We start from the raw sequence: 26581 nt of genomic DNA, 5'->3' as shown, positions 1-26581 counted from the left end.
TCACTTGTGTGATTGTGGATTTTAATAGTGACTTATGTTGGATTAGTTAAATAATTTTCTGTGCCTTCAAGTTCTCCACTAAAAACTAGGTGCAATGTGGATGCACTACTCAGCTTTACTCTGCATAAAGGAACAGTTAAAAAATAGTCAAACAGTAAAAAATAAAAAATGTGTCTGACACAAAATGTAGGAACAATATGCGGTATTCATCTCTGTCTTCAGGGTCACTCATAGAACACATGTAGCAAAATCCATAAATGTTGAATTGATGATTATATTACCTCAATTTGCAGAGTTCCCACCTCAATAGCCTTCTAACAGTATGAATAATTTCTTTACAAGGATCTCAAAGAGATGGTCTAAATTCTTTAGGTGTACTGAAATGTCATATCAAATATTGCTTCTAATAAGTAAACCACTAGCTGGAGTTTGGAAATCTTTTTCTACACAATGCCTTTTTTTAAAGGGGGAGGGTGTAAGGATATTTTTTTTGTAACAGGATTTGACCTGTAACTATTATTGAGAAATTTCTTAGTGGAGTTCAAAGCATTTTACAGGGATCATCACATTTATCCCTCGAAAGTAAGGCAGAGGCATTATCTCCGCTACAGACTGAGAACACTAAAAGGCCAAGATAGGTGGGGTTTTCTGTTGTTGTTTTGCTAAGATCAAAAAGTAATTCTAGGGCAAAGCCAGATTCCGGTCTGACCTTGTTACATGATGCTTCTGCGGCACCATAGTGCAATGTAATCGCTTCCCTAGGCCTCTCCTTGGCTATGCTAAGGTGTTGAATAATTTCCAGAGTTGATTTCTCATTCATTCTTACTACCTAAAAATGGGTCTTTAGATGTAAATACAAAATAAACTCCTCAAATCCTTCCTATCAGAATTTGGGATACAGGATACACAGACAGGAATGGGTATTTTCCTCCCTCCCCCTCCAAATCTTACTGTCTAGCCTAGTGCTGGCCAATGGAAAAATGTGGGCCACAAATGTAAGTCACACGTATAATTTTAATTTTTCTTGTAGTTACATTAAAATGTATTTTATTTAGCCCAATGTATCAAAAACCTTATCACTACAACATGTAATTCATATAACATCACTGAGATAGTTCACTTTTTTGTGTGTGTATAAATCTCCGAAATCTGGCGTGCATTTCACACTTATGGCCCGCCTCAATTTGGATTAGCCACATTACAAGTGCCCAAAAGCCACGGGTGACTGAGCGGCGGGAGGCTGCCCGCACGTCTGGACTTCAGTAGGCTTTTCTTAGCTCGCCCTTCCTTGTGAATGGAATGGGTGGTGTGGGGAAGGGCTCATGGGTGACCTTGGAGAATCCACTTGCATTGGGGTGGTGACTACTACGAAGTTCCAGCTATGCCATTAACTGATCCATGACTGGGAAGTTGCGGATTCAGTGTCTAGAGAACGGCAAACCTTCTCAAATGTCTAAAATACCAGCTCACTGCCAGGACCCGGGCTAAGGAATCTGCCAAATTCCAGGGGCTGCAGTTCGTGGGGCCCGGTACGTGGCCTGCGGAAAGGAGGCCCCGCCGGAGCTCTCGGGCCACCCAAATGGATGCTTCTTGAGGGCAGGCGCTCCAACCAGGCGCCGCTCGACGGCGGAAGCGCCCCTGGCGGTCCTCGGCCAGGCGCTCGGCGGGCCTCCCCGGCCAGACGAGTGAGTGCGTGTGCTCCCGCCGAACGCGCTCCCAGGCGGCCCAGGGCCCAGGGCCGGGAGAGGGAGGTCTGCTTCCCGGCCCGGACCTACGAGCTGCTCCGAGGCTGCGGATGTGAGGGGCGGGTCCAGGTCTCGGCCCGCGCCGCCCCATGTGACCCGGTCCGACATGGTGTCGCCTCCTCCCGGGGCGGCGGCGGCTGCGGCGGCTCGGGCTCGGCTGCGGGTTGGGCCGGCCCCGCGGCCGCTCATGAGCAGCCAGGGCCGCTTGGGGCCCCCCAGGAACGGCGGGCCGGGCGAGGGCGAGAGCGGGGAGGCAAGGAAACTGCAGGAAGGGAGGGTCGCGAGGGGGAAGCGAAGGAAGGGGAAGGGAAAAGCGGGAGCGGGGCAAGGCGGAAGAGGAAGCGGGGCGGAAGGGAAGCCGGAGCCGCAAGAGGCGAAGGAGGCTGCGGGGCCGGGAGCCGAGGCGGGAGCGAGGGCAGGCCCGGGGGAGGAAGGCGAGGGAGGCGGAAGCGTGGAGGCAGGGACGAGGAGGCTCGTAGGGGAAGATGAGGGGAGCGCAGGGGCGGGGAAGGAGGCCGAGGGGAGAGACGGGGGGAAGGAGGAATGGAGCGTCAGCGCTGGGCGGCGGGAGGACGCAGGGCCCGGGAGCGCACAGGGACCAGGGGCTGAAGCGTGGGGCCGCCTCGCGGGGGCAGAGGCGGCCACGGCGGCGGAGGCCGAGGAGGAGGCGGCGGCTCGGGAGCCCGCCGGCCGCCCAGCCGCGGGGCCCGCGCTCTGGCGCCTGCCGGAGGAGCTGCTGCTGCTCATCTGTTCCTACCTGGACATGCGGGCCCTCGGCCGCCTGGCTCAGGTGTGCCGCTGGCTGCGGCGCTTCACCAGCTGCGACCTGCTCTGGCGCCGGATAGCCCGGGCCTCGCTCAACTCCGGCTTCACGCGGCTCGGCACCGACCTGTAAGCGCCCGCTCGCCCGCCCGCTCCCCACCCCGGGCCGGCCCGCGTCCCGGGAAAGGGCGGGGCGCCGCGGCCTGGTCAGCCTGGGGCCGTGTCCGCACCCCGAATCCGAGGCCCTGACCCTGCCTCCGCCGAGTCCCCTACCCGATCACCCTTGTCTTCTCGGAGGCTCCCACCCGAAGAGGCCTCCCAAGAGCATCCCTCAGTCTGCACCCTCCCCGTGGGCGGCTCCCCACAATTAGCCATCTTAAGCACTCCCTTCAGCTTTTGATTGTGGCTTTTCACAGACGTTGGCTCCCCGAATTCCTCAGTCCCAAGGAGCCCGGCTGGTCTGTGGCTTTGGAGGCCCCCTCTGGTCCAGGTCTAGGACTCAACGTTCACTGTGTGGTCTACCAGAACATTTAGTGGACGTTCATTCTTCCACTCTCTTCTAAAGGTTGTTAGGCTTCAGGACTCAGACCTGAAAAGAAGGCCCTTGGCCCAAGTGTCAACAATAGTTTATGACTTGATACAGGCAGAAAGACACACAAAAGGGTGCCTGCTCCTGGCAGGAGGCTGGCTTAGGCTCAGGCTGTATATAAAGGCATGGTATTGCAATTCGGCTTGCACTGGGTAGGATCTGAGACCTCTGAATGAACAATTTCCCTCAACCACTTAAACTATTAAATAGAAGGGAAAAACATGTATAGAATTGGGGGAGTAAAAGCTTTCAGATTTCACCCAACTCCATCCAGTTTGCGTTAAAAAAAAGAAAGGTAGTTCTAATACAGCATAACAACATTAAAGAAAATCGTTTTTTAAAACATGAAAAGCTATAATGCCACCACCTCTACTTTTCAGTTGCACACTTCTCCCTCCCTCTTAGTTGCTATCTTACTGATCTTAGAACAGGCACAAAATAAATGTTTGTGGGCTGTACCACAATGAGATTTAAAACATTCCTCTAATATTAAACATTTATGTTATTTATGTCCAGCATTTTGCTATTTTAGATAACAATGAAATGAATAATGTATTTTTGGTAACAGCTTTATTGAGATATGTCACATATCTAATACATATCTCTCTTTGAATTGGTTACTTAGGGTAAATTCTCAAGATTGGCATTATTGGATCAAAGGTTATGGGTTTATAAAGGTATATGAAGTCACAGTGGCACCAGTAATGAATGATTAAACCAATTTCATGTGAGAATTTTAAAAATCTTTGCTATTTGGGGGCATATAATGGTATCTTAAAGTTTTGTTATTTTGCATTTCTTTTACCACTGACCAGGATAAATATTTTCCCATGTGTTTGGTTCACCTGTGAGATTATCTGCTCCTGGTGTTTCCCCATTTATTACTGGGGTTTTGATGTTTTTCTTATAAATTTGGAATCCTGTGGGTCATGGATATTAGGCTATAGTTATTAGGCTATAGTTTGTCATCTTCGATGCAGGTATTTTTTCCCAGTTCTTTTTACTGTTTTTAGCTTTTAGAAGTTTTACACTTAAATACTGGGGTGGGCAAAAGTAGGGTTACAGTTATTGTATGGAAAATAATGCAATAATTTATAAATAATAATAGAATAAACTCTGTGTTTTGCTTACTCACAACTGTAAACCTACTTTTGCCCACCCCTGTACATCAGAATCTGTCAGTCTTTTGTGGTTTATTTTCTATTTTCTCCCAAATCTGAGAAATGTTTAACTCCTCAGACCTGATAAATTTTCCCTTTGAATAGCTACTGGTTCTTCTAATTTGATTTTTTTTAAATAGTTAACTTCTATCAATATAACTTTTGTGTGCAAGGAGTGAGAGTGCAACTCTTTTATTTTCTAAATGGCTACCTAGTTATCACTATACCTTTTGTTAAATAATTCTTGTCTTTTGTTTTTGAAAGCTTATTTTGTCAAATATTAATGCACACATACATACATGCCTATATCTGAATTCTCCATTTTGTTCCACTGATATATTTTTCCATTTCCATACTATTTTAAATATTGTTTTTTGATAAGGTCTAATATCTATTAGGGTTAGATTATCCTTGTTGGATTGTGTGTGTATGTGTGTGTGTGATCTCTCTACTTCCATAAAACCACCCAAGCAAAAATAAATTTTGTTCCTTTTCAAAAGTATTTGTGATTTTCACTATAAAGTCCCCACACACCTGTTGTTATACTTATTCCTAAGTATTCATAAATATGTTATGCATTTTGTTTTTATTATGAATATAATCTCTTTTTCAGTATATTTTCCAGTTGAGTATTACTAATGATGTACAAGATTAATCTCTTGTAAATTTTGAACTTGCTCATTTTGTTTAACTTTTATTAATTCTAGCACAAATTTGTTGTCAATGATAATGATTCTCTGGGATATGGGGGGATGTAGTCTTGTTACCTTTATTTCGTATAAGAAAAACTTTCAGAAATGTATCAGTTGACCTATAAGAGAAGTTGGCTAAAATGACTGGAACCTAAGCCAGCCAAGGCAAAGTTTGGCTTTCTCTCCTTATAGAGATTGAATGATTGAGTGAAATAGTTGTTGTTTTTTCTTTTCAAATGCTCTAAAAGAGAGATAATGGGAATGATTGTGTGTTCTATAAGCAATAATAACAATAAAATAAAAATGAGTTTATAGTATAAACTTATTTATAGTGCTTTGAGACTGCAAAGTGATGTGGCTTTATTATTTATTAGCCATGTGTGTTTTGGTTTCTTGCCTGTGTCCTAGGATGAGGTATCTCCAAACTTCTAGGGAAGTTATTTTACCATAGCATTTGATAAAGAGCAAGGTCACTGTGTTTTTTGAGTTGAGGGGAGAAGTTACGTGTGTTAGAGCAGGTGGAGCCAGTGTTTACCAGTGTGGTCTGTTTCTGGACAGCTGCAGAGACGTGATAAGCCACCAAGAGAGGTGGTTGTCATCCCTGGAGGGAGATGGCATGCACTCCATTACTCTTAGGGCATCAGGGCACCAGGGCCCAAAGTTCAGTGAAAATATGGCTGCTTGGATAGTGACAGGGCTGTCGTTCATGCTTTGGGCTAATTAATTGCAGACTGGACAGTGGGTTAAGTTTTTGTAAGTATGACACAAAACTTCATTTTATCAGAAGCCACACAACCTCACTGCATCAGAGTTTTATCATCTATAAAGAACGGGAATAACATACCTAGTAAAATGAGGCTTAAATGTGTAAATGCTAGCAGAGTGTTCAGCACATAGTAGGCACTCAATAAATTGTTGTACAGTGGACCTTCTTAATTGCTTGTCTTCTCCTCTAGTCAGTCTGTATATAGCAAAAGTGGAGATGGTTTGATTTGGAGATGCTGTCTCAAGACGAGGTGAGGGAAAACACACACTGCTTAGTTTCTCTCACCTGTCCTGATTGTTTTTGGAAACATGACAGCAAAACCTGTGGGCCTAGGGTCTGCGCTCCCTGCGAAGAGCCTCTTGATTCTCAGAAACACAAACTGCTAAGGTTTACTGACCTTCCGGCCCAGGGCAAGTCCCATTCAGTTTGGCTGTTTCTAACTGATCATAGCTTTGTTGATTTGAGTAAGATGAACTGCTTTGGTTCCTTGTGATTTGTTAATGGTCTTATACTTGTGCTTGAAGGCATTTTGGCCACTTTAAAACCACAAACAAATAATTTGCTTCCCTTTAGGCCTCTTGCCCAAACAGTGAACGCTGGTAGGTATCCTGAGTTTTTTTTAAGCAGACACAGAGACACTTTGAGTCAGTCATCTGGTTTAAAACCAGTTTTGTTTGAAGGTTTTATGATGCCGGGGGGAATAGAAATATCTTTAATATAAAAATCAAGGAAATGTTTCATATAGCAATCTTTTAAGTTTTCCCTAGAGCAGGGGGAAAGCTAACTTAGTTCAAAAACAAAACAGTGAAATTTAACTCTGTCAGTTTATAGCGTAGGCTAAATGCAGGTAGTTAGTATGACAGGCAGAACAGCAAAGGTGCTATCTGCAGATATTCTGATACTGAAAATTAACAAGAGCAGAGAAAGGAAAGGAAAAGGTATATCTGTGAATGCAAATCTGTTTTTTTAAAAATGTCTGCCAGTCTTATGTTAAAGAAATCTTAATCATCTTCCCAAATTAAGTCCTACATGTTTTCAAACTTGAATTTTATGTTAAATATCCTTTGAGCAATACTTGGGTGCTCTTGCATTTTCCTGTGATAGATTTGCTTAGAACTAACAATAGGTGTTTGGGGAGTAAGGCTCTGAGGTGTTTGCCCTGGCATGTACATTCATTCCTCAGACAGGGCCTTGTAGGCTTGGAGCACTTTGAGGCTAGGGAACTAGGGTATCTATTTCAGTGATGATTAACGTCCAGAGTGGTGAGATGGACACAGATAAGCAGAGTGTGTTTGTTTGTTTTAAAATGATTGCGCCTAAGAGCATTTTTTTAGTCCAGAAAGCATAAAGTTTCCTTTCCTTACTCTGAACAGAGAAGGCATTGCTGACTGGTTACATTTAATGCCTAAAACAATTATCAACTTAAAGTAGCTTCAGCTCTCTCCTTCACCTTTCTGCCTTCCCTAGGGAGGAGTGTCACTTGTGCTCCAGCTCATTGCAAGGTTTCATATACAGGGGTGGGCAAAGTAGGTTTATAGTTAATACAATACAATTATACAATAATAATACAATAATTAATAAATAATACAAGAATGAAAACTGTGTTCTGGAATACTCACAACTATAAACCTAGTTTTGCCCACCCCTGTATGGATGTTATTTATCTTCAGTCATTTTGGAAAGGTGTTGTTTTTAATGGTTCTGTGAGTTAATATAAGTTGAGTTCAGTTTACATGCTTAAAATAAATAAAACAATACACCTGTGGAAGCAGGAAATGGTCTAGTGCAGTCAGTACCTCCAAATGCAAACTGAGAGACCGTGAGAATACAGAAGCTGCTTTTATCCTTTCTAGTCTTGTAAAACTTGACTAGTAGAGGATGAATATGCTAGTAGCTTTCAAGGCAGAAACATGAAGAAACCCAGAGCAACATGAGCAATTCTTATTGGAATGAAATCTCTGAAAAGATTTTAGTACTCCATACTTTCAATTTTCTGGGTCTAACACCTAGTTTTAAGCATGTAAACTGAACTCAACTTTTATTAACTCACAGAACCATTAAAAATTGTGCTTGAGCTGCTGACATCAAACTGACAGTGAGGTTACTGAAGAAACATATAGGTTTTAAAAACAGAACTATTTTTGAGTGTTTGACATGGAAAAGAATTACCTTTGTATGATAACCTTAACTCTGGATTGACTCTGGCATTGGATTAGTTTCTGGTCTTGACTCATAACCGTGGAATAGGGAGGAGTTCAGGTAGAATCTTCCTGAGGCCACACTCCAGTAAATTTTGAAAATTTAAGATGAGATAAACTGTCTGAAAAAATGAGAAAGTTGAGTTTTGAATTTTCAGTGAAAATTGGCATTGATTCTTAGAAACAGATTTTTGCTAAGCTCCAGAATTTATCTCAGGTGTGTCAACCATCAGGCAAGGTTGAGAATCCAAAGATCTGGTTTATTCTTTCTATTCAGCAATCTTGCTCACGTTTGACAAGGATTCAGATGGAACTTGAGTTGTAATTCATAGAAGCAAGATGGTTGGTCTAATTAAGAATCTGTTTATAGATCTGGAATCATGTAAATGCTTGAACTGTATCTAAAACTGAGTATGAGACTGTCTGGAGAAAGAATTTATTTCTTGTTAGAGGTTTGGCCACCTTGTTTCAACTTTGAGTCAGTTCTTCATTATGTCCAGACTGTCCACATTGCCCTCCCTGGAAGTCTGGGCCACCCAACGGGCCCCTGTGCCTGCCCCTTTTTAGCCCACAATTAATTGCCAGTACATTCTTTCTTCTCCTCCTTCGTTTTGGTATTTGACATGAGTTCAAATTGCTTAGAAAGGTGACAACTGTGAAATGAAGACAGGGCTTGGAGACACCTTAAAAAATACATGCAAAGGCCACTAAATGACAAGAGCAGACTGCCAGGCTCTTTCAAAACATCACCACGTCTGTTGACTTTCCATTCCTTGTCCGCAGCACAAAATTGGAGGTCAAAGAATCATAGGAGTTAGAGATGGAAAAGACATTTGGGGTCAGCCAGTTCATCCCTCCGCCTTCTCCTGCCCCTGATTCCAAATCATCCCTTACATTATATTTTCTCCTCCAGCTCTTGTACAGTTTTCACGGTCTTCACTCAACCCCGGCTGTCACCTTTGGGGAATGATGCTGGAGGCTCTATCCAGTTTCTCCTCAGCAAAGAGAGATATTGCTTCTGCCCCTAGTTGACATTTGTGAACTTCTTTGTTGGTGGTCTCAGCTGAGAGGCTGAAGGCTAACTGGAAGTCTCTCTGCTGCCTGGTGATAGGGCTTTTCTAGACAGAAAAGCACATTTAGTGTATGATGTTGGGGAAGGGGAAAGAGCTAGGGTACAGTGTAGCCATTGCTGAATTTGTTCCTAGACTTTTGTTTTTCAAGGCTGTTGACCTGAAAAGAGATTTGTGTGTGTGTGCGTGTGTGTACAAGGTATTGGGGAGATGGACAGAGATAAGGAAATTACACTGAATAGGAGTTTGATAAGAACTCTACCTTGCAAATGGGTGGGTTAAACAAACAAATTAAAAAACACTAGTCCTGTGAAGTAGTAGAAGATTGTTTCAAGAAATACATGTTAGGGAAGAAAGAGAGTGGTGGCTTACTGTACAGAAGTTTCAGCTTAGAGTCAAGTTGAGAACAGATGGGCTGGAGGCAAGTATTTTGGATTAGGGGACACTGTTGCTTTTGGGGGGTCTCCCCTTGTTTTAAGTAGTAGAGAAAGAGAAGTCCTATGTTTACTGGCTGTATGGTTTGGCAGGGAGAATGGTCATTTTTAGAGGCAGCTTTGGGAGGTTACTCCCAGCTCCCCCTCTTGTTCTAGCAGCTGTTGGGAGCAGTCCGAAGAGGGTATTATATTTCTTCTGGTAACTCTGCCAAGAATGAGAGGAAATCCACAATCTGTGGGCTTTTTTGGGGGGGATGGGAATGGGGTGGCAGGTGATGGGACAGGGAAATGAAATTGTTTTATAATAAATATGTTGAGATACTGTTCCTGAAAAGCTGTTTTACTGAAAGGAATGATGTTTCCCCTGCTGACTAGCTCTGTAATGGGTTCTTCTAGGACTTCTTTTACTTTCTTCCCTGTAGCTCCCATGTTTCTTTGAATTTTCCTTTAGAAAGTCCATATTGAAAAGGTGAGTCAAGATTCAGATATGGGTGGTGTATGTGCTGAAGAGGCCTTCCTCTAGGAGTGAGTTACTAAAGGAGAACCTCTCATTCATCACTTATCTTGGCTGCAGATTGACTATCATAATAGCCTAGGAACTGGAGATTCAAAAACTTTCTGGGTGGCGTCTGGTTCCTGTTCTCTCCATCCCTTCATCCAGGCTAGAAGGGCACCAGGGATTTTGAAAGTTGGCCACTAGGGCTGAGAATGTGCTTTGGTGATTAATATGGAACACAGTTACAAGATTAAAAACTATGTAATAATCCTGAGAAGCAAAGTAGTGTATTCCTCACATTTCATATGGGGAGCCCAAGGAAAAGTCATTTTGAAGGTTTGAGAACAAAGTCCACTTCTGAGTCTTTTAGTGCCCAATTCATGTCTCACTTAGAGGATGGCCTGTTCTAAAAAAATAGTGCCATCTTTCTCGCTGTTGTTGATTCTCAGAAAGTGCTAGATTAGGCTTATATTGTGAGATTCTTGAAAAACTGATTCTGTGATCAAATGAGTGTGGAAAATGCTGTGCTCCACATCCCCTCTCCTGGGGAATCACAGTTTCTATTGGTAAATGAAAGGCACTGAGATACGTATCTTGTGATAGAGAAATCCCTTTAATTATGTTTCATCCAGCATTGTCCAAAATGTTTTGATCATAAAATTCTTTTTTTCACTGCTTAATATCTCTTAACATCTTGCAGAACATGCACACTGATCAAATACAGAACTTCACCAACAGCAGGAGGAAATGAATGTGACTGTGAACATGACCATAAATCCTAAGCTCATGTAAGGAATCAGGGTCATGCCTAGTGCTTCTAAAACTGCTTTGGACAGCTTTGACATGTGGGTGCCACATTAAGATACTTTATCTGCTCAGATTCCTTCCCTGGAGCCTCTCTAGCATAAGAATCTGGAAGCCTTGGTTGAATTCCTGAAGATGTGCTGTGTGATACATTTTTAGGAAGGGCCTTTGGAGCTTAAAGGTAGTGCGTCCTGGCTTCTGGAAATTTACAGATACCACTGAAACTGTGACTTGCCAAAGGGAGAACTGTACTTTTGAGAACTTGTGTAAGCAGTTTCTATCAAAGTTTCTATCAAGTTTCTATTATGCTAGGACCATGATTCTCACCTTTTGTGTCTAAGACATACTTTTTTGTGATGTTAGAATTTTTGATAGTACATTAAAGGATTAAAAGGTGAATGTCTTTTTTTTTTTAAAAACAAGTTTTAGAAAGTTGAAAAACTTGTCTATTTGCTTGTTCACCATCTGGTATGTTCCTATTTGAGTAAAACTATTACTGCCTTGACCGTGTTCTCTTATAATACACTTTGAGGTAAAGTTTATATCTATTCCTCTGAACATGCAATCTGCTTCTTGTTTGCAGCAACTGTGTCATGAGTCACATTGTGGCTCAGTGGTGTGTCTGACAGAAAGCTTTATAAAAGTGTGTCTCTTTATAAATGAGTTGAATGAAAATAAATTCTACAAATTATTTAAAATTTGGTGTCACACTTATTCAGGGATTCTGATATACCACTGGTTGAGATCTACTTTTAGAAGTACTAAGAGGTTTAAGACTCTATCCTGTGGAATTTATGACTGCATTGGACAAACAAGACATATAGCCGTGAAAAGCTAACAAGCCTAGGTTTATGATAAGTTCAGTCTATGGGTTCACATGAGAGAGACAGGAATGGTTGGAGGGGTCAGGGAAGTAGAGGCTTAAGCTGGATCTTGAGGAATGGGTGAATTTGACTAATGCCCAGAAGAGGGAAGGAGGCATTTGTCAAGGAAAAAGGTAGGCTGGTGCTGGCAGCATAGGAGAAGGAATGGGTATAGTTATAAATGTAGAAGAGATGGGCTTGGCTAGAATTCACTTGCGTAGTGTGGAGCCATGGAAGGTGAGGTTGAATGAGTAAGGTGAGTTGTCGTATTTAGGCCGTTCACGGGAGACATGGGTCTGCTCCATGGTCTCCTTGTGCATGATTCTGTCCTCATGCTGGCATGTTCCCTATAGTCTCACTTCACCCTGCATGTTTGGCTTATTCCCTGTTCTCTGACCGAAAGAGTAAGCAGTTTAACACAAGATAATGATTTTCCATTGATTTTGTTTCTAACCTTAATTATGGACCTCTGCTCTGAGGGCCATTGGAGGATTTAGCCTAATGCCAAATATAAACGAAGAGTTAGAAGTTTCTTGTCTTAGGCTGTTTAAATACTTGTATTTAAATCCAAATTCTTAGTTTTAGTAGAAGAGCTGGTGGGTACAGGCAATATGGGGGGAAATCTGCTTTCTGGAGAGCAAGAAGATCAAAGAAATCAAGAGACAATTAATTTAAAATTCCAAGCCCCCAAGCGTTTTGCACAGTCCTGTTCCCCCTCCTTAGCCAAGTGACCTGTGAGATGGTCTTGTTCATCACTTGTGGACAGATACCTTCTTTTCTGAATTTACAAGTCAGCAGAAAGTTATGTTTATGGTAATCATGCCAGTCACTCAGGTAGGCAGCTTGGGTGGCATCAAGCGGAATCAAACTTTAAGATAGAGCAGGGAGGGAAATTGATTTGTGATCCGGGAGTTTTCTGATTTTAGGGACTGTGCAAGTTTAAGACCACTATGATATATCCACACTTTCCCTTCCTTTATCCCCTCCCCCAGCCATTTTTCTTCAGACTAGGTTTATTTTTTTGCTTTTGGTTTGGGGTATGAGTGAGGAGGGGTGAAATGAAAGGGGACTCTAGATAACTGCCTAGATTAATTTCTGTCCCTCTGGACTCACTTGTTGCCAAGATTTTAAGGGACCCAATAGCTTACTGTGGGTGCATGTTGTGTTGTTTTTGTTTAAAATAAGTCATGTGCCCAGGAATGCAGTCAAACTATAATGGTGACTAAGTGCCGGAAAGCTGAGAAGGAGGGGGGCCCAAGTGGAAAAATGAGCCTGAGGCAAGAGAAGGAGGGCTGGGAAAATGGAAGTTCCAGTAGGCCCACAGGCCAGGTTAGAGATTTCTCTGCATTAACAGCCATACAAGAGGTTTATTTACAGGGCAGCAATCATTTTTGGAGGGAATACCCCCCACTTTACACCAATAACTGTTGGAGAAACAGCTAACCAGAGAGCATTTCAAGAATGGGAACAAGGGTCCTTATTGAATTCTCAGGGGCACCTGCTCCTGCCTTCTCAGGCACTTCTGCTGCCTTGTTTTACTGACCCCCTTTGACTGGACCGTGACAGGTCCCCACAGGGAAGGAGGGATACCTGTTTTCAGAGAAAGAAGATTTTTTTATTCCTTCTGTGTTTTCAGGTGCTGAAGCCAATAAGAACATGAATACAGTTTGTCCATCAGCTAGGAAACCATCAGAGATGACTGAACGGGAGAAAAAGGGATGAAAAAGACTAGTTGTTAAATTGCTCCTAACAAAGTGGTATTATTTCTCAACTGAAAGCCAAATGGAATGGTTTAAAAAAGTTGAAATTTTATTTGAAGGACCAGAGCCAGTATTTTGATTATGGTGTTCATTGTGGGAGAGGAAGCCTGCACCTGCTGTTTGGTAGCAGCTTCTAAAGTTCAACTTTGAAAGTTTCTTGCTGCTGTGATCAGGCCCTCAGGGCAGTGCTTTGACCCTTAGTAAAGTGTCACCAAATTGCAGTTAAGTGACCAGGAAGATGAGAGAAGTGTTGTCCTTATCCCAGTTCAGGAAATATACTGATTCTTTCCCCCTTGTTCCTTCCTGTTATGATCCAGAACGTTCAATTTGGGTTTCACCTCCACCTTTGAACTTAGACCTAACTGAAGAGGAGAGGTTAGCTACAAAAGGTCTCTTTTATATCTGGGAGGGATATGCAAATAAGATTTGATGGGGATTCTAATCTTTTTCATTAAAGAGTTCAGTTCTTTTGGTCCATCCTTTTGACTGTCTTTTACTGTTTTCAGTTCTCTATCTAACTGGTAGTAGAGGATGCTTATTAGTAATGTGAAACCAAGGACCATATTCACCCAGTGGACAAATTCAGTAATATATTTTAGTTTTAACATCTGTACACCCAAATCGTAATTATTCAGCCTGAAAGAGGACTAAGTTTGACATTAGAAGAAAAATTTCTAATAGTTATAATTGAATTAGAAGAAAAGCAAATGATTATTGAATTAACTTTAGGGATGACACCATTAATGGATATTAATCACTACATATATTTATATTTATGTAAAAATAACTATTTTGTAGTGATTTATAACTTATAGTATTCTTTGTTTTAGTTGTCATCTTGAAAACACCATAATTGTGTGAAATACTATTATTTCATAGGTGAAGAAATTGACAATTAGAGAAGTTAGATAACCAGGTTTGGACCCTAGTTTCCTAAGTCTGCATTTTGTGCTTTTCCCACAACTGCATTTAATCTACTATTTAAAGGTAAATTGTAAGACATAACTCTCAATAACTATGTGATATATTTTTTAAAATTGCTCACTTCCTAAAGTACCATTTATTTACCTCTTCTGACCTGTTATATATGGAGATATAATTTTATGTAGTGTCTCTTCAACTCTACTTTATAAATTTTTTTTTTTTTAATCCTCACCTGAGGATATTTTTTCATTGCTTTTCAGAGAGAGTGAAAGAGAGAGAGAGAGAGACATCGATTGGTCGCCCTCGCCACTCGCCCAGACCAGGGCTGGGGATTGAGCCTGCAACCAGGGTACTTGCCCTTGGCTGGAATTCAACCTAGGACTCTTCAGTCTGCAGGCTGATGCTCTAACCACTGAGCCAAATCAGCCAGGGTTCTACTTTATAAATTTGACTTAGTTTTGAGATTACCATTCCTTGCTATAGTCATTTCTAAAATATTTTGCAGTCCTCACATTTATCATTTCTAGTGGCAGTATATTCCATTGCATTAGTATACCATTCTCCCCCACAGACAAACATTTGGGCTATTTCCAGATTTTAGCTCTAATATATAACTGCAACTATAAATATCTTTGTAAAATATATATATATTTCTTTTGAATTATGTCTTTGTAATGCAGTGCCCAAAGTGGGAATACTGGGTCAGAAGCTGTCATTTAACAACTTTTCTCAACAGAATTCCTCTCTGAAAGGCTGTACCAGCATGCTCCTAGCAATGTATAGCCAAACTCAAACCCTTCTATCAAACCAAAGCTAGTGTGGTTTTCCACTTAATAGATGTGAGGTGGTACTTTAATAATTGTTTAATAATTTTATTAATTATTCTTAATAATTGTTTTAATGTGCATGTCTGTGAACTATTATTGTTATGGGACATTTCCCCAGTGTTTTATCATGTCAACATTGTGTGACTGTTCTTATCTGCTGTTGGATATGGATGACAGGGTACTGGACACAGGGTGTTACTCTGATAGATTTTTTACAGTCCCCTAAAGCTTTTAAGTATAAAACTTCTTGTACCTATGGTATTAACTCAATTTCCCCCACTCTGTTGCTTTCATTGTAATCTCTTTTTTCTTCTATGCAATATTTAAAATTTAAATACTTTAAACTCTTTTAGTTAAAAAGCTATTTTAAATTCACTCTTTTATTTTTGGGGAGTTTATTGTGATATGAGATGATAATCTAAATCAGTTTTTTGCTCTATTGATATCCAATTTTATCAACAGATTTTATGTTTAGGTCTGTGGTCTATTTTGAATTAATTTTTCTCTATGGTGAGAGGTAGGGGTCAGAGTTCATTTTTTCTTTATGGATAGCCTGTGGTTCCAGCACTGTCTGTCATCCTTTCTTTATTAAATCACTTTAGCATCACTATAGACCCTTTAAAGGAAAGGCTATTCTCCTTGGATTTCTTAGTTATCTTAGCATGGAGAAAGAAGTTACTCCTTTCTTGTCTCCCAGCCCCTTTACTTATATCCAGATATATTCTGGATGTTCCTGAGTCCTGACTTGTAAGCCCATGGGATTTTCTCTGGTTGGCAATGAGTTGTAGTGACTGGATTATCTGTTCTGTCTGGACACAGGATGGCCAATATACCAGTGAAGGAACGAGTGAAGGTGTCTCAAAACTGGAGGTTGGGGCGCTGCCGAGAGGGGATTCTGTTGAAGTGGAGATGCAGGTAAGTAGCCTCTTGACTGGTAAAGTTACCAGGGACAGAAAAGCATGCTGAGAAGTGAAAAATCTGCTCCTAGCTAGAGTGTGAATAGCCTGTCTTGGGTGGTATGGCCCTGGTGATCCTTTAAATACCACAAAGGGGGGCATCAGAGGGACAGTTTCCCCCCCACATTTATCAAAAGGATTACAGAACTATATTTTAATGAATTCCATATTTTTATTATAAAAATAATAAATGTAGAAATTTGAAAAAATTGAAAATTAAAGAAGAAAAGAAAACTTATAATCCTACCGCTCAGAGGTAACCACTATTAATATATCTCATCAAAAGAAATAAATGAAGCAAATATTTCAACACATCTTGTTTTACAATTATTTTTCTTTAAATCTTCTACTCTAGGGAGTTACATCTTCATCCTGGCTTCCTATAGGTATCTCTCCTACTTTATTAAAAAGCAAAATAGAATCTAAAGGTTTGAATATATATGCTACAGGAGGCAGAGCTTAGAAATAGTGCCAGGAAATTTAGATAATGGCTTTTGCACTGCCAATGCCACAGATTTAATGCTTTATCAATGCTAAATTGTTTCAGAGTTATTATATGACTCCGTACCAAAAAGGTGCTCATTGTTGATTGGTTGGAATGGATAGGGAATATCATGATTGCTCATTCAAGGTGGACCTGTACCTGTGCTGATAGATATAGGCAGTCTTCTTCATCGGATGACCCTTTCTCTCTTGCTTGTGTCCAGTTTCTGCTGGTATTATTGACATCGGTTGCTGTGAATTAATGTGGTAGTGAGATGGTAAAGAAACTGCAGGGGAGAAATGTGGGTTTTTATGATGAAGGACTTTACCCTTTGCTTACAACTTTTGTCTTTTAATACCGGAAAGTAGAGTTTATTTCTCTATCAAGGTTTTGTCCCCAGTGTTTTTATTTTTATTATTTTTTTGGCTGGTTTAAAGCAGTTTGGCAAATAAACACACAAAACAGTTACCAGGCTGCCCTGGGATCCTCCACTGTTCACCTGGCATGAACCTGGTTTCTTGTCCTAGGCAATGGCTGTTTACCAGATGGCTCTTAACATGAATTTCAAACCCCTCTGCTTGCTGCCTGCTTGAGTGTGCCACAAATTTGTTAAAGGGGATGTTGAAGAGGAATGTGCATAATGAGTGAGAATGCAGGCATCTATACACACTGTACGCATGTTCCATATAATATATGCACACACTTGTAAAAATCTCATGAGCAGAAACTCAGTTACTACAAAGTCCAAGCTGCATTTAATGGCCCGTCAAGTCAATTTGCAGAACTTTTCCACATTCCCATGACGCTTGTATTAAGGAGTCTGGGGAAGAAACACAGCCCAGTTTGCTCAGACAGGCTTGGCAGTGAGAGATGGTGTCTCTGTAAATGGGGATGAATCAGCTGTCCCTATGCTTTGCTTGGGACCTGGTAGCTCTAGAATCCCTACATAGAGTAGGACAGGCTGCTGGGATGTCTACCTTGGGAAAGGGGCTTAGTCCTCACAGAGAGCTGGTGTCTGGCACAGTCTTCTTTCTTCTTAAATCTCACTCCATGCCATGGGACTGCTCCGTGGCTTCTACCTTTCTTCTTCCATCCAGATTGTAGAGGGAATCTTTAACTATGTGTGAATTTCTTTTATCAGCTGCCTACCAGAGCTATTTCTTTGTAGCCCCTGAACTATAGTAAATTACCCTAGGGACTGTGTTTTTCCATTGCTGCTCTTACCCTGTACCCTCTTGTACAGAAATGTAGATATCCCCTGTGAGGATCTAGGTATCTAATCAGCACATTACTAGCATCCTTTCCTAAGTGGCTTTATTCCTTTCACTTATAAATGGCCCCTTTGCTCTAGTAGGACAAGGGAATAGAGCTTCCCTGGAATCACTCTTCTCCTTTCTCTGTCATACCCTAACCGATCTATTGGGAAAGAGGCATGTATGGGAGTCTTAGAATCTTGCAACTTAGCACTTACACTTCAAATCAGTGAGGATACAGAATGAAAAAAAAATTACTTCATCAGGGTGGAAGGTTTCTTTTTGCCCTCCTCACCCTTCAACCATTGCATTTTCTAAGCTCTGCCTACCCAGTAATTTAAGTCTTAAGCATTCTCCAATTAAAAGTGGTATTTAATTGGTCTTTTAATTCTCACTCTCTTTTAGATAGTTCAAAGATTATTAGGTTACCACAAAGCTCAATCACTCTAGTTTTCTGAGGGTTGCCTAAGGTAATTTTGAAGAAGGGGAGAGCGAGGTATAGACTTAGCCTTGCAGGTCATCCTTGCTAAGTTGGGGATGGGTCAGACTCTCCAAAGACTGGAGTTAGGTTTTCATTCTGTATCTTGATGATCCTTAAACTTTGTTTTTCATCTCTCTAGTCAGATGCCCTGGATGCAGCTAGAGGGTGATTCTCTGTATATATCCCAGGCTAATTTCATCCTGGCCTATCAGTTCCGTCCAGATGGTGCCAGCTTGAACCGTCGGCCCCTGGGAGTCTTTGCTGGGCATGATGAGGATGTTTGCCACTTTGTGTTGGCCAACTCACATATTATCAGTGCAGGAGGGTAAGTGCTACAGGTTTCTCCTTCCAGCCTCAGGATTTTTCAGGGGCCATCTGCCTGTCTCTGACTTTTCTGTCTTAGCTCCAAAGGGATGAGGAGAGCGACTAGAAGAAGGAGTAGTGAGTTTTTGTCCCCATTTAAAGCAGAGATTTACTTAATAGGGTTAGCTGGGGAAGGAAAACAGGAAGAGCCTTTCATGGAAAGTGAAGCTGATCTTGATACTCTCAAGGGGGAAATTTGTTTTGTCTCTCAGCTCTGTTCAGCCTCAAGAGTACTGGAGAAGTAAAGGTATCTAGGAGCTCAGAACCTTATTGGACTGAATTGCCTAAAGCTTAGCAAATTTGGACATCACTGAAGTCTTGGGCTGTTTCTGTAGACTTGTTCTTACAGAGAGAATAATTGGCTCTTGGGTGGGCTCCTTGTTTCTCTCCTAGAGATGGAAAGATTGGTGTTCATAAGATTCATAGTACCTTCACTGTCAAGTACTCAGCTCATGATCAGGAGGTGAACTGTGTGGATTGCAAAGGGGGCATCATCGTGAGTGGCTCCAGGGACAGGACGGCCAAGGTGAGATGGTCACTCCCTTACATACTGTTATTCCCTCTGTCTATAGGGAGTAGGGTGGGAGAGGGTGGATAGGGCCTGAGACTCTGGATTGGCTGAGAACATTGGGTGGAGGTGGGGGAAACAACACAATAAAGGACTCACTTATGTGCCTCTGGCATGCAACTCACCATGCCAGGTTGTATCGTTGCCAGCTGGCCTGGAAAAGGAGTGGACAGTGGCTGGGAAGCTTGCCACTCACTTGAAATGTGGCATGAACTCAAAAACAGAGGGCCCGGCCAGCTTTTCCTCCCTGAGCTGAATTTCCTCAAGTTTGTGGGTTGAGTTCTGACCCCAATATTTTATTTTAAAATCTCCCTCTTTTTACTTTCTGTTTAGGAAGGTTAATTTTTCACCACCTGGTTTATAAGCAATCAAGCTGATAATTAAAATGTGTTTTTACTGCTTCTCTGGAGAGTGATGAGGTCAATAGAAAGATGACAAGAGAAGGGTGTTACTTGTTGTGTCATTGCCAAATTGCCTGGTCTACATTCAGACATCTGCCAGGACCTAACAGAATGGGACTGATAAGTCATGTGACCTCTGCTTCGTGGACTCGGCTCATCCACGTTTGGGTCAAATAGGCTCCCACCCATGAGATAGAGAACTTTCTCCATTCCTGTGTCCAGCAGCCCTAGGCAGCGCCCACACATGCCTGGTCCTTTGGGGCTGCCGTGGGAACTTTGCTGACAATTCAGTTGATGGTGCAGGAGGCCTGATAGTATCTTGCCTGTCTGTTTCCCAGCATCTGGAGACTTTGTAGTGCTAACAGGAAGGAGCAAAATGCTTGCTTGTGTCAGCAAACAGGCCTCTTAAGACACGTGAGGAGAGAGGACTCAGGAGGGAAGTTTCAGTCTTTACTCACTAACTCTGTGTACCCTCTGGTGACTACTCCTTCATGGAAAAATGTTGCTAATTTATATAAAAGGAAGAACTAAATATGTTATTTTCTATTTGTGGAAATTTCTCCTCCCTTTGCTGTTTTCTTCCTCACACTTTGTATTCCGTCAGAGACATGCGCACCAGCACAGGGAGCCTGAAAAATCCAAAAAATCTTTTCAGCCAATATGGAAACTGAATTTCCCATTCCTCCACCCTATACTTCAGATTTCTGATTGTTCACTGTCTTTGTCTCCTTGCAAAGAGACTGGCCTTAAGTTGCTGTACTGCTCAGAAGTCAATTTGCTTAGAAACCTTTTGTGGCAGGTGTGACCTAGATCATCCCATCTCATCATGGCCTGTCATAGCTTCAAGCTTCCCCTGGCTCTTCTCTTTCAGTGACATCTCTTTCTTCTATCCTATTCTCTGCTCTGATACCCTGAGCCAGTATAAAACTAAGCTTTGTGACCACAGGTGGCAATTCAGGGGTATGGACTGCTTATAGTCAGGGAATGATAGCGATTTTATCTGGGATATTGGATTAGTTTCATGTTTTAAGTACCAACTCAGCCCTAATTTAGTGACTTAGTTTTTAAAAAAGTATTGAAATAGGTAATATTTAATTCTAAAATTGTCACTGCAATATATCCTGTTCCTTTTGAGGATTTCTTTTAGGCCAGTGACAGAGTTCTCCCTCCTGGTTCTTCAACTTCAGAAAGCTAGGCAACTGTTTGGGGCTCCCCAGTGACCTCCAGACTAGCTTATCTTTTCTGGCTTTCTGGAATGCTACTTCAGTTTCTTCCTTTCTGTTGCTGTCTTTGCATTTCTCCACCTTCGTCTTCCTGGCCCATTTCTACATTACCTACAGTTAGTCTTTTATAACTGGCTCTCCATTTTCTTTTGGTGGCATTTGCAATTGTACAGATGCTTCTTCAGACTTCTAATACATCTGAACCTACATAAGAACTATCATCTTTGCCTGTAAACATCTATAGCTTGTTTTGAGGGAGTTCTCCAAATATGTACTGTATCTTAGGAAAGAGGTTTGTTTTACTGGGGTGAAGGAAACTAAAACATTTTCTTTGTAAGACTGCTGAGGAAGGGACTGCCCAGAAAACCCTCTTCCTTCCCTTCCTCCAACCCCAGTTTCAAACTTACTGTGACTTAGCTTGGGTTGCTTCTTTGGGCTTTAGTGGGGCTGGCCCCATCCTCAGATGTGACATGATGGTGGCTTATGTTCTTGGGGGGCCTGGGCTGGCATTGACTATCCCTTCATGTCTTCCTTTTTCTCTACTTTTTCATTCATTCTGATAGGTATCTATACAAGGTATTGGGGCTCTTCCAAAGGGAGGAAGATACAGCCTCTCTCTTACGGGTAGCTGAGACATTTGTGTACTACGGAGGTGATCAGAAGTGGCCAAAGACTGGGTGTAAGGCTCTAGGGAAAGGGCCAGAAAGTTCAGAGGGTAGAGGGATCTTATCTGGCTTGGAAGGGGAGACTTTATGAAGAGGGAACATTTGAACTTGTTTTTTTTTCTTTTGGTTATTTTTTCAATGCATACATTTGCTTATTTGATGTGTAACAACATAGAATATAACTAGGCACTGTGCTAAGCACTGTACATTTATTTTCTCATTTTATCTTTAAGGGTAATTTCTGCTACATAATTATGCGTATAATATATTGTAGATTCCCAGTGTACACTGCTGTATCTAGTTTATTTTATAAGATTTTCCATTATTATTACAAATTACCTGTTAGTGTTGTCTTTAATGACTTCATAATGGACTTACCATAATTTAATCCCTTTTTCCTATTGGTAGATGTTTGTATCTAGTTATTTTCCTAGAGTATTAAGAACCACTATTATTGATGTCTAATACTTACCAAATACTGTGGTACTGTGCAGGATAATGTATACATATCTTCACTTTTCCACACTGCAACCCTGAAAGTCGGTATTATTTCCTATTTTACACATGAGGAAACTGAGACTAAGAAGTTACGAAACATCAGTAAGATCAGGTATAATAAGTAACAACTAGGATTCAACCCAGATTTGTCTGATTTCAAAGTCCATGCATGCCCTTTCTGCTACTGCAGGCTGCAGGGAATAGTTTAATCATTTAGATTTTTCTTCGTTTTAGGATTATTTTCTTAGGATAGGGTCTCAGCAATAGAGCTACTGAGTCAAAGGCTTTGGTCATTTTAAGGGTTTTGATACATACAGCTAACTGCTTTTTAAAAGGACTGTATCAATGTCCACTCCCACTGAGTTATATCTTGTCCAGGGGATGGATCTTTTTTGGATTTGGCTGCTGAGGGTGAAGATGTGATCAGCATACTCATGTTTCTGGTGGATGGTGTGCTGCTGGGGCAGCTCAGGAGGGCCACGTTCCCAAGATGATGCTCAGAATTGGCAGCATGCTTCCTTAGCCACTTCTGGAGACCAGGAATCTTGTTCTGTGGTTTGCACAACCTAGGAATCCACCAGCCTGTTCTCTGGAGAGCACTGGTGAATTTAGGCCTAGACTGTCCCCATAAATTTTTGTAATCAGAGTCCTTTGTGTCTTCCCGCCATCCATACAAGAACATGCCTTCTAGGGAGTTTGCATCAGGGAAAAGGCAAACCTCTTTCAATCTGGAGCCGTCTAAAAGAGGACATTAGAAGTGCATCTAGTTACTACCAAAGTGGCTTGACTACAGATCCAGAAGAGTAAGCAGGAGTCATGGCACTATTTACCTTTGTTTTCTGCCCCTCCTCATTCAGGATCTTCCTGTTAAATTTATTTTCTTTTCCCTAGGTTGAGAAAAGTAATTCATATCCTCTTCCCCACATCATGCATACAAAATCTAAAACACTTTCTCTTTTTATGGGGAGGAGATATCATGTGACCCTAAGGAGGCAGGACCACCCCCACTCCAATACCTACCCCTTAAACTCAAGGAATGTTTCCTGAAAGTTCTTCCATCTAAGGTCCTAACTGACTTGTGTGTTCCCCTTATAGCACTGCAGGGACCTTGAGAGGTCATTGATCCATCTGGCCGCCTCAGGATCCCTTCTTGGCTGCTGTCTGGGGACAGCCCTGTGTATTTGAGGTTTCCTTTCTGTTTAGTTAGAGGCTTATTTCCCTGTGTGTGTCATCTGGGGTAGGGTGAGGTAGGGGGGCCTTGTGCTTAATGGGAGATTTCTAAATGCACTGACTGCTGAGAGGGCTCTGTGAGTGTTGATTAGAGTTAAGCCCAGAGTGGCTGCTAATGTACATTCCTGACTGATAGGGACCAGATAATGTGCTCCAAGCAATATTTTTAACCTGTAGGAGATATGGAAGCTTAAAAGAGTTAAGCTTTTCTGCTACTTTTGGTGATACTAGGTGCTAAATTCCGTGCTGACATGAATAGCATTGGATCCTGGGCATTATCAACAAACAAACAACAACACCGTACCTTCCTACTTTGAAGTCTCTCTTCTTCTTCCATTCTTTCCTTCCCTTGCATCTTTCTTTTTACTTCTCTCTCTAGTTCTACTCTAATTCTATCTCTGTCCTCTTATACTGTGCCTTGATCTTCCTCCCTCTTCTTACCTCCCCAAAGTAAAATCTTGGTGAGAGATAGAAGAAAGGAAAATCCACAAACATGGGGAGGTTACTAAGAGAGGCAAGCCCCATCTACTCACTTGTCTCAGTCAAGTCTCAGTTGAGGAATGTGGAACTTCTGATTCCCTGGTATACAATTGGCTGGGAAGTAAGAGCTATCGGGTGGAAGTAAGAGGTTGGTTAGGACTGGTAGCCAGGGTCTCTTTGGGTGGTAGGCTATCCAGAAGCTGGAGAGGCCCCTCTGCTGATACCCTGCACTCTGTGTATACAGGACAGAGAGGATTCTGTATTCCCATCCCTCATCCCCCTGCCCAGAGACAGTCACCCCACCTGGTGCATCTTTCCTTCACCCCCGTTCCCATCCCAGGCAATGCCAACGAGAGCATCTTCTCTCCTGTTTCCAGGTATGGTCTTTGGCCTCAGGCCGGCTTGGGCAGTGCTTACACACCATCCAGACTGAAGACCGAGTCTGGTCCATTGCTATCAGCCCATTACTCAGGTAAGGGAGATGTTTTTGGATATGGTTTTGTCCCGTATAATAACGCTTTTATTTTATAATGCCAGGTAGGCTAGATAATTCTCTGCCTGTATATTCTAGGTTGTTTTGAGCTGCTCTCTTGGAGATTTTGGAGATCCTCCAGAGACTTGAGATCTGAAGCTGTATTAGCTCTTACTTCATTTATGCATGGGGTTGAGATAACCTTCTAGAAGCCAACTTCCTAAGTATCTAGCCCAGCAATGTGAAGGAAAAGATATTATGTTAGAATGTTAACAGCTGAGTTCAGCTGTTACAAGAGTGTCCCTTCTGGAACAGATGCCCTTTCAGGTTGTTACTAAAGCACAGGCCCCTCAGCATCCCTGGGAGGTGACAGCACCAGCCAAACCACTCTCACAACTGACATCAGTGGTTTGTTCCCTTTGGAAAATATCTTCTGGAGTATCCCTTACAGCGTTGAGTCATCAGGAGAGGCTTGGGGCCTGTGTGCCATTGGGCTCTCACCCAAAGACATGTATGTAGAGTAGAATCATTGACCATTGTAGTAGAAGAGCCAGATTTTTGATGGTGGCCTTACTCTATACCCTTTGACCTGACTGGTATTTCTCTAGCTTTACCTATGAATGAGTGAGCTTTGTAACCAGGCTTCTGCTTTCTAGGCTCTCTTGGACTAAGGAAGAGCCTCTCTCCTCCCCAGCAGGGTTCATTGATGCCCTCTCCTGCACATGCTTTGTCACAATGTTTACCTAGGATCTTCCCCACTCCCTTTACCCCTCACTCCCCATCCAGATGACCAATAGGAAAGCTATAGGGCTGCCACCGTCCAACACTGGGTTTAAGTCAGTCACTTGTTTTATGAGAGAGTCAATTCCCCCCTTTGCTCAGCTCCCTTCCCTTTTTTCTCTTCACCCCATGGAGCTTGCTCCCCTTCTCCTGCCCCCTCCCACAACTCCCTTTCAAATTTTTTCTTCCTAAAGAATTAGAGCCGATTAGCCACGTCATTAATTCTTCAATTTGACGGCTGATATAGCAGGACCTGAAACACATTGCTGACCCCAGAGAATGGAGACCCCGTTCCTTAGCATATTGACGATGGGAGAAGTTAATTAAAATTCCACAGAGCGGAGGTGTCGGCTAACCTATAAACCTGTCGCTGTTACGAACAAATCATTCTGGCAATCCTAGGAAAGAGGGAAGGAAAGACTAGCAGGGAGTAGAGGCTTAAGTGTGTGGGAGCGGAGGGTGGAAAATGGAGCCATGAAGCTTTGCCCCTCCTCAGTTTCTTCCTAATGCTGCCCCTTTTTAAGCCAGTTTGCCAGGCTTTGGGGTCTGTGGGCTGGATATGTGTAAGGATTGAAGGAAGGCAAGATGGCCTGTGGGAGATGACAGGTGGGCTGGTGACTTTGTCTTGGTGGTTACCTATGGCCTTCTGTTGGCTTCAGGAGACTAAGGCGGAGTAGAGTGGGGATGGTGGTAGAAGGAAGTTCTTCAGGGCTGGAGACAGTCCATCCACGTGCTTCCTGCACATGGGTTTAGGCCAAAGTACACAGACAGGCTCTCCCAGCACCCCCATCCATATTCCTCTAATCTAGCTACCTCTTCTGGAGTGAGATAGGCTACCTGTTAACAGAATAGAGCACGGCAACTGTTGAAGATGGTGCCAATAAGGGGTTGAGGACAGAGTTTGCCCTCACCATCAAGTAGCAGTTTAGATTACAATGAACTGAGTTTGGGGTTTTTTTGGCTATAACCTGGAGACTGGCTTTGAGGAAAGACCTAGCTTTCTATTACTAGTACCGCTGTATGACTGCTACTACTACTAGCAGCTAACATTTATTAGTCATTAACTCTATGCCAGACCCTCTGCTACGTCCTTGGTGTGCCTCATCTTTGGTGAAAACCTGGGTCTTATGTTTTCTTCACATACTCCTTCAGACTCTTCTTGTCCTCTTGGTGCACTTTCTTGGCCCTGGATGAGTCTTTCGCTCACTGTTGGCTGGCTGTTCAATTCCTGACCCACAGCTATTTGAGATGACCTTTTCCCTAACTCCACAGATGGTATCTAGGACTTTTTAAAAATAGTTTGCATTTGGGATTACACTAGATGACCAGGGTATGTGCTGGTGTTTTCTCTGCTCCTTTTTCTTTTACCCAAAGGAAAAAGATATACTGGGACAGGGGCCTTTTCATCTTAATATTAGATCAATTTCTTTTCTCTGTGTCCGTGAATTTGAACCTTTCAATAAACTCATCAGTTTATCCCAACCTGGGAGACTGCCTCCCAGCCTTGGAGTCTGTTCTGGAAGATTGAAATTCTGCTTGGCCACCAGGCAACAGAGGAGCCTCAAGTAAGTCATTCCCTTCTCTGAGCCTCAGTTACCTCATCTATTAAATGTAAATACTATTTCCTTTATAGACCT

The 26581-nt window shown here is 42.3% G+C and overlaps 1 protein-coding gene across 1 annotated transcript in view; it reads left to right on the top strand.

Moving 5' to 3' along the window:
- The first annotated feature begins 1851 nt into the window (after window positions 1-1851).
- FBXW4 (F-box and WD repeat domain containing 4) overlaps window positions 1852-26581 on the top strand; it is a 71694-nt gene continuing 46964 nt past the window's right edge. The window contains exons 1-5 of the mRNA XM_087824525.1: window positions 1852-2636; window positions 15910-16005; window positions 18404-18589; window positions 19021-19153; window positions 24070-24164. Coding sequence (XP_087680651.1) covers window positions 1852-2636; window positions 15910-16005; window positions 18404-18589; window positions 19021-19153; window positions 24070-24164 — 1295 coding nt within the window. The remainder of the gene's footprint in view (window positions 2637-15909; window positions 16006-18403; window positions 18590-19020; window positions 19154-24069; window positions 24165-26581) is intronic.

The sequence above is a fragment of the Miniopterus natalensis genome, chromosome 14 (genome assembly GCF_054644295.1).
Source record: "Miniopterus natalensis isolate mMinNat1 chromosome 14, mMinNat1.hap1, whole genome shotgun sequence".
NCBI classification, from domain to species: domain Eukaryota; kingdom Metazoa; phylum Chordata; class Mammalia; order Chiroptera; family Miniopteridae; genus Miniopterus; species Miniopterus natalensis.
The sequence above is the reverse complement of the archived record's forward strand: the minus strand, read 5'-3'. Positions and strand labels throughout refer to the sequence as shown.